Source organism: Seriola dumerili, unplaced genomic scaffold (genome assembly GCF_002260705.1).
Source record: "Seriola dumerili isolate Sdu_G_001 unplaced genomic scaffold, Sdu_1.0 BDQW01000088.1, whole genome shotgun sequence".
NCBI lineage: Eukaryota > Metazoa > Chordata > Actinopteri > Carangiformes > Carangidae > Seriola > Seriola dumerili.
Window position 1 is genome coordinate 2,902,055 of NW_019174343.1, and position 8,752 is coordinate 2,910,806.

General features: G+C 37.7%; 1 protein-coding gene across 2 annotated transcripts in view; it reads left to right on the top strand.

The window, feature by feature from the left end:
* The first annotated feature begins 686 nt into the window (after nucleotides 1-686).
* mtmr14 (myotubularin related protein 14) overlaps nucleotides 687-8,752 on the top strand; it is a 22,907-nt gene continuing 14,841 nt past the window's right edge. The window contains exons 1-4 of one of the 2 annotated variants that reach the window (XM_022745188.1): nucleotides 687-1,553; nucleotides 2,417-2,565; nucleotides 4,749-4,857; nucleotides 6,243-6,318. In XM_022745188.1, the coding sequence (XP_022600909.1) occupies nucleotides 1,416-1,553; nucleotides 2,417-2,565; nucleotides 4,749-4,857; nucleotides 6,243-6,318 (472 nt within the window). In that variant the 5' untranslated portion in view covers nucleotides 687-1,415. The remainder of the gene's footprint in view (nucleotides 1,554-2,416; nucleotides 2,566-4,748; nucleotides 4,858-6,242; nucleotides 6,319-8,752) is intronic. The other variant, XM_022745187.1, reaches the window with a different exon arrangement.

Consider the following 8,752-nt stretch of genomic DNA (forward strand, 5'->3'; position numbering starts at 1 on the left):
ATGCCTCCCAGCTCCCTCACACAGTGTCTCTATCAGAGAGACAACAGCTGAGTGATTTTAAGTAATAAATGTGAGAGAATATCTCTTTTTTTTTCTTGTAATTGAACTAGGACCTTTTGGGAGGCTTTTTAGTATTGGATGACATGCAATAATCAAACTATTCTGGTTCTATCATACATATCATGGTCTTGTTTTTTTTCTCCATAGTATATTTATTTTATTATTGAGTTTTGTTATTTTTCTAACAAATAAAAGAGCTAAGCAAAACATTGGTCTCTAACAGTTACAAATATATGGTGAAGAAAAACACATAAATGAATATTAATGAAAACATGAAAACTACACTTTTGCCCCTCCCTTTCCTTAAATTAGAATAAAAGCCACGAAATAATTTGAAAAATAAAAATAAAATAAATAAAACATAAAATTAAAAAAAAAATTTAAATAAACAAAGCGGCATGTTCTTATTGTGCATTTTTAATTATATTATGAAGTTTGTCAATAAAAAAAGTAACGGAAAAAAAAACAAGTTATGACAGTGACGTTGACGTACAACCCATCGGCCAATGCGGCCAAAGGAGGCGGTCCATGTGGTGGGCGTGGTTTGTGGTGCTACAGGCCGCAACCGGAGCCTCTCTGTAGCAGACAGTTCAAAATATCAACGTCATTTAAAGGGGAGATGGCTGTCACGTGGTCTTGTTAGCTTCCTGTTTACCGCCTGTTGTACTCTCAGACTGTGGTACACAGATTGCAACACAACTCTCCACTGCTGGGGCTCTCATACACCACCACAACAACAACAGCATTCAGATCCTGCAGCTACAGGATTGGCTTCTGTATAAATTCAATCCGTTTACTGTCATAGACGTGGTTACCAAGGAGATATGAAGACGTGACATTGAGGAAACGTGAGCAGGCCGGGAAGGATCCTGGAGATTTCCTGACTACAGCTGACTGGACTTCGGTTAGCTGGTGTGGAGAACCGGCCATCCCTTCACCTTATGTCAGAAACGAAAACAAAACAGTGGTGATGTGGTGGAGGACTAAAAAAGTCTGAGATTGTGTCAAACGAATTTTCGAGGGTTTTGGGTGAGTGGAAACGATCAACCTATGCCTGGGAAGCTGAAGTAGTCTCTTAGCTATTTGTGCTAACTCCAGTAGCAGCAGCAGCCGCTGTGGTGTGAGTAGCTGGCTGTGCGGGCTGGCTAACGGCTTCTGTTTGGAGATTGGAGCAGCTCGCCGGTGCCCTGAATTCAGGAAGACTCCCCGGCTCCGGCCCCCTCAAGCGGGCAGTCAGGAAGAAGCTGGCTGGGAGGGGATGGCCTGGTCGGTCTTCCCGATCCAAAGGACAAGGCTCTGCGGTGTTTGAAGGAGGTCGAGTTCGGCTAGAGGCCACCGTCTCGGGTCGAGGCGCTATGATGGCCGCCTCCCCCTCCTCCGCAGCCGGCGGTTTCACTGCGTCTGGGCTGTCGGTCAGAAAGAGCGAGGAAATAGCGGATTTGATAGATTTGTTTTCCAAGACTCAGTATAGAGCGAAGGAAGTCACTCCTCGGGTAAGACTGGGGTCATTTTTCGGTGTGTTTTAGCTACTTGACAACCGGACTGCCTTACAGAATCAAGGCATTTAAAGTGACCTCATATATAAGTAAAATAACATCAACTGTAGGTTAAAGGAACCACAGCTAACTTCGTGGGTATCTTCTCAATCAAGCAGCATTCAATGTCCATAACTGTACAATGTTTTTATGCGTAGGCTCACACCAGGGCTTATTTTGATGCTTCCTTCTCCTGTACTCACAGTGTTTATTCATATCTGGCATGAAATACATTCTGTTGGTGTTTTGAATGTTTCCCAAGTTGAATATAGTTTTGTAGTTATTCACAGTAATTCTTACTACTACTGCTACTGATATTTTTTATCATCTATGTGATAATGCTCAATCAACAAGAATTCAACAAATAAATACACTTTGAATGCAAATTAGCTGTTCGACATTCACTTTCCTGGTAGTTACAGGAGTCTGCATCAAAGCATGCAATCATCTGGCACAAAACTTGTAGATCTGCTTGTACAGTGTATTGATTATATTTAGAGGGGCTAAATGGATCTATGAATGATGACTGCCAAAATCCTATTTAATCATAAATAGAGGTCAACAAGTTGCCAGTGTAAAGGTAGAAATAGTCCTGAATGCTTTAATTTGATTATCTTGTTTCCATATAAATTCCTAGATATTTGTCTGTGATCAGTGTCTAATGCAATAATGCAAACCACAACATTCTGATTAGCTTTGTCAGAGGCCAATAATCTATCTAGAGGACCCATTCCCAAGCTTCATCATTCTCCAGCTGAAGCATTTGTATATTTATATATTTTTAAGCCAATGCCATAATGTTTGGTTTTGTTTTTCTTCAGGTGGAGGCGATAGAGAAGCGTTGTCTGGAGCTATTTGCCAGAGATTACAAGTACAGTGTCATCCACAACCCCAATGGAGAAGTATGTGGCCATTACCCCCGGCAGATAGTTTTCCTGGAGTATGAATGCACAGATGTCGAGAGCGACAGGTACCAATCCATCATTTTCCAATACAAAGTCCAGTCCACTCAGTTGGTAATTATTTGTAAATTGTTTGTGTTACTCCTGTAATCATGCACACCTGTGGTGCAAGGAGCAAAGGTCAGCCGCCATCTCCAGCCCCTGTGATCACATGAAGACAGCAGAGGGGTGAAGTGACTGTCCTGTCACACACGGTCACATTGTTGCCGGAAATGGGGAAACAATTTGCAGTGACTCAATAAATCCTCATTTCTTGCTGCTGATTAATGCATTTGAACTATTTTCCATTGTAGTGCTGGAAATAAAAGAAATGCTGTAGCATAGGACCAAAACAGTTATTCACAACCAAGCCATACAGTATTGGCTGGCAAATCCTGCAGAAAAGTTTTCCTTCCAGCAACATATTTTAATTTCATAGTCAGTTCCTGCAATTTCCCATCGCTCGAACTTGAAAATGAAAATGGGAAGTAAGATTTAAGTTATTCACAGCAGCACCAGATATTAGGTCGACATTTTTGAAGGGGGTTTCTAGGCAGCATTATTTGTGATTGAATGTAGTTTGTATAAGGGTTGAAACAATTTGTCAATCTAAATGTGTATTTGAAATAAATAAAATATCAAATACACATTGGTTTATAGCCACAAGAGGGCGATGAGGCTGAAATCCTCTATTATTGTTATACATATTGTGATACAGTAAATTGAGAGACTATGGATGAAATACCCAAATATTCTCTGGTGTCAGCCTCTCAAATGTGAGGATTTGTTGCTTTTCTTTCCTTTTTGTCATATGTGACAGTTAGGGCTGTTAGATTATGGCAAAAATCATAATCATGATTATTTTCGATCAATATTGAGATCACAATTTATTTAACACGATTACTCATTGACTTTGGGAACACCACGCATTTATTGAACCTTAAAAAAAACTTTGTCTTTTTAACAGTGGACTTTCGTAAGCTTTAAACACAATAAATAAATAAAAAAACATGTAAAATCTAAACATATACAATTAAATATATAGTATAAAAAGTAATATAAAAGATCAAGAGTAGATCAAAATAAATAAGATCAACTATGTTGTAAAATTAATTTACTTCCACAACTTACTGAAAACAACTGAACATATATTCAGAGTATAAAAATAATAAATAAAAATAAATTATACCAAAATAAGTTAGATCAGATATGTTGTACTGCACTGCACCAACATACTGAAAACTCCAAAACATATATTTCAACATTTAGCTAAATTGTATTCAACATATTCCGCTCTGTCCCTCGTTAAAGGCTGGCCTGACTCTGAACCGGTGAACTGCTCAAGATGACGCACTCCTATGTATGTTGCTAACGTAGGCCAAAACGTAACCAGGAAGTGGATGGGGGAATGGTTTTTGTTAGGGGGACGAAATTTGTTGTGAAACAGAATGCGGCACAATAATCACTTAATCTTCATTAACTTGTTTTCATAATCGTCGGAGGCCGTAAGCGGATAGGTTTTGGTCTGTTGAAGACATCATCGGTGTGAAATTTTAAACAACCTTTTCTCTCAACCTTTGTTGTAGCTTCTCCAGAGTGAATTGTTATTATTTTCAGTGTTTTGTCTATCTATTGTAATGGTCATTTTAACTATTCTCTGATATAGACTGTTTAGTTGGTTAAAAATAATCAACAGATAAACAGATTATAAAATATTGATTCGTTGTTCCACTAAAACTCATTTGAAAAGTTGAAAAGGCTAAAAAAGCAAAGGGTAAACAGTCTGCACAGTGGTCTGCCAATGATTGACTGATGTGAATCATTTATTATCAGTCAGTCACAAAAAGCTCTTGCTGAGTATTGTAAGTTCAGTGTTGATTATCTTAAATGTTCACTGTAACTTCATTAACTCCTCCATTGATCATTCATGTCTTGGTGTTTTGGTGGCAGTAAAGAAGCTGAATGTAATGAAATGATTAACGCTTGTTGAGTCACGATCTGTGGCTGAAGCCGAATGACCCAGTTTACTGTAGCCTACATATAAGATAAGAGCAGTTGATTATGTAGGGGCTGTGTTATTTCAGATGTTGCTATAGTATTTAGTTAACACTAATTGTTGAACAAGTGCTTTGTAATTACATTGTATATATAATGTGCCAAATTTAAGCATAATGGAGTCTAATGGATAACATAGTGGTTTGTGTGTGTACAGGTTTGAGAGCACAGTACAGATCAGTAAGCTGCAAGACCTGGTGAACCGGAGTAAACTGGCTCGCTGCAGAGGGAGGTTCGTCTGTCCTGTTATCCTCTACAATGGCAAGGTACTGCTACTCCACTGTAAACTATACATTCTCTAATACTAATACTTCTACCACTACTACTACTACTGCTACTTCTACTAAGATCTTCAGTAATTTCTTTGGATTTTGGAATATTGGTCGCACAAAATGGGCAACGTGCCAACTTGGATTTGAGAAAATGTCAAGTCAAGTCAACTTTATTTCTAGAGCACATTTAAACACAGCTTGAGCTGACACCAAAGTGCTGTACAAAGGACAATTAAATTAAATGAAAGCAAGTAAAACAAATGTATAGAATAAGTAAAACACAAGGAAAGCATAGTAGATATACTGTGTACAGAAACATATAAGAATACTAACAAAAACGAGAAAATAACAGAGCAAATATACAAGTATGAACATGACAACAGACTGAAAAGTTAGCGAGGCCAGTGAATAAAAATGTGTTTTTAGCCCAAATTTAAAAATGGAGATGGAGGGAGCACATCTGATTTCGAATGGCAGCTGGTTCCATAATTTTGGAGCAGCAACTGCAGAAGCTCTTGCTCCTTTAGCCAGTGAAGGGGGGCTGAGACTGGGATGATGTGGTCACGCTTTTTAGTACCAGTCAACATCCTTACAGCTGCATTCTGGAACAACTTTAAGTGACATAGTGAAGACTGGGGAAGGCCTAAATACAGAGAATTAACAGTAGTCCAGTGGAGTTGTGATAAAGGCGTGGATTACTTTCTCCATATCATGGAAGTATGGAGGACCAGGGATGTCACAGGAAAAGTAATGAAGCATTTCCTTAATTTCATATTTTAATAGGCATTACAAATAGGAATTGTAGAAAGAATTTATAAATTAACACGTAATCCATCAATAAATATTTCCAGAAACATAATAAAACTTTCATTAAATAAACCATTTATAAATACATTTATTAATTCATGAATAAATAATAGAATTTGAAAGACTGTTAGAAAAAGCATTGTAAAAATGGGAATACATACCCGGATTCCCTTTTCAATTTCCATTTCTTTTTTCCAGCTGCTTTTCCTATTAGTTAATCAATTCGCAGTCATTTAAAACCAGGCTAAACAATCACAATTGGTCATGGGATATAAGAATCTCTCTGATTGGTTGGACAGTGGATTTTACCAGCACTGAAGGCCAAAAGTTTCATAGAAAAGCTAGATGGAGAAGCTAAATGACTAACCAAATGAAAAGTACCAAAAGTACTGCAGCTTGTGGTAAAACACACTGTAATAGAGACTGAACCAGGTCTGGTTATGGCGCTAAAATAACAAATACCTCTAAGAGTCATCTCATATTATCATGAAATTGTCTGATTTTCTGTGGCTGCTGCTTCAGTGAAGTAAAACAACACTGTCTGATCTTGTGTTGTTTCTTCCTCATTGCAGCATATTTGCCGGTCGTCCACTCTGGCAGGCTGGGGGGAGTTGTATGGACGCACGGGCTACAACTACATCTTCTCAGGTATGACACACATAAACACATGCACGCACACACACACACACACACACACACACACAGACACACACAACATAAATTTAGCAAAAACGGGAAGTTGTGGTCGACTTATTTTCCATGTGAGGTTTCAGTTCCGTGTGCGCTCTCTGACCCATGAATAGTAGCATCACTGTACAGACAGCTGTCAGACTTCTCCTATTGGGACTCAACCTTCCAATTTGTCTTGTTATTAGTACAAACTATAATATGATCACAATAATAATAAAAGGAAAAAACAAACCAAATATGTTTAAAAGAGACAATTACTATCCAAATATAGCTACATTTTAACTGAAGTTCCATGAATGTGTTTTTCCATCCACTGTGTTAAGAGATAAACGGTATATTTCTAATCTTGAAGCATTACAGAAAAAGAGGGTCGTTGCGATGAGATAAAGTAATGAGAAGAGTGCCTGTGTAACCTCAAATGAATTAAAAGCACATGGAAAACATGATGCTAATATTACATCTATTTGTTTCATGTATTAGTTTGAGGAACACTACAATCTGATCACTGCTCCACACAGACCTGATGTTTTCATCGCTCCAGAGGAAGCGTCACTGGATGTTTAAGACACATGCTTTTATTGTTAGTTTGTTTTCATTACCCTTTGTTGCATTTTGTTGTTTTCCATACACCAACTTTTCCACCTCAACTAATTCTCAGTTTGTACTGAGATGAGTTGAAGGCGCAACTTTGCATCCTGCTTCAACTTTGACCTATTAGACTTACATTAATGTGCAGATTATGTCCTCAATGAATTGTTTAGTGTTGTCTGACCAACAATCATTGAATTTATTATCAGATATGAAAACATCAAACCAGTAATGTAGAGCCAGACTGATGATATTTCCACCACTGGACAGTGGAGTGCCGAGCTGCAGTCTACCAAGCAGCTCTGGTTTCCAGCTTCTCGGGAACTGCAGGGAAGAGGAGGAGTACTTCCAATACACTGAGCCTCGCCTCCATTACAGCGAATAAACTACTTTCATTACATGTATCATTTTTACTAAAGGAGGCAGAGGAATAACTAAACATAAGACACACAGAGCAGAGAGAGCAGGAGAGAGGGAGGGAGGGAGGGAGAGAGAGAGAGAGAAGTCATTGGTAACGAGGCTTTGTACTAACGACTATGACCAACTCTACATATGAAACAGAGGGAGTTAGACATAAAGACCTGCCTCTAATAAAAGTCTGTTACGTTCTGGAGTTGAAGTAAATAAAGAATAAACTATTGTGGATCCAGATGGAGGCTGTGCTCTGTGTGAGAGACTGAATAAGAAAGATTGTGTCTCTTTTAACTTTCTCTCTGATCAATCTTTGTCTTTCATTGATGTGTTTGGTGATTTTGTCGGATGATGTCACAGTTATAAAATCAAGATTTGACCATAGGAGGTCCAGGCAGATCTGAATGCTGAGTGGATAAAAGCTGCGACTAATCTTTCCTCCTTCAAGCTTTTCTTTAACTGTCTTCTTTGTTTTTATGTTTGTCTTTTTGTTTCATCAGTGTTAGTTTAGGTAAAGGGAAGGGGGTGGGGGAGGTTGGGAGAGGAGGAGGGAAGATATGTAACTCTGTAACAATGTCAGAAATATTTTGCTGTCATCACAATAGGCTGTATTACATGTTTCTGCACATGACAATGAAGAGAAGAAAACATGCTAGTTTATATAATCAGGTCAAATCTCCAGATATTGTTTTTCTCCAAGAAACATTTGCAGCATTTAAAAAGAGAGTGGGTTGGGGTTGGGGGGGGGCTGGACAATCCCCTAAGAGGTCTGTACTATTTAACAACAACATTAAACTTCAAAGTTCACAATATACTAAGAAATCCTTTGGGAAGGTATATTTTTATTAATGGTTCCTTGGAGTCAAGCAATATTACTTTTGTAAATATATATGCACCCAATGAAGATACCCCATCTTTTTTTCAGTACAGTTGTTTTGCAGTCCAAACATTATTCTAGGAGGGGATCTAATTTAACATTAAACCCACATATTGATAAAAGTGGGAAGACAAGTCAACCAAAAAAATCTGGTTTATGTTGATGAAGTTGATGCAGACTTTCAACCTCTTGGATAGGTGGAGAATGTCAGAGATTTTACCTTTTACTCCAAGACACATCAAACCTTCTCAAGAATGCACTTTTTCCTGGGTTGCCAGGAAATAATAAAAAATGTGACACAGAGTCTAATATTAGAAATATTAGAGGGTCGGACTCAGTAGACATTTTTAAACGATGACTGAAAACATACAAAACATACCTGTTCAATTTAGCTTTTGATTAGCTGTCAGAGTATATATATATATATATATATATATATATATATGTGTATATATATATATATATGTATATATGTATATATATATATGTATATATATATATGTATATATATATATG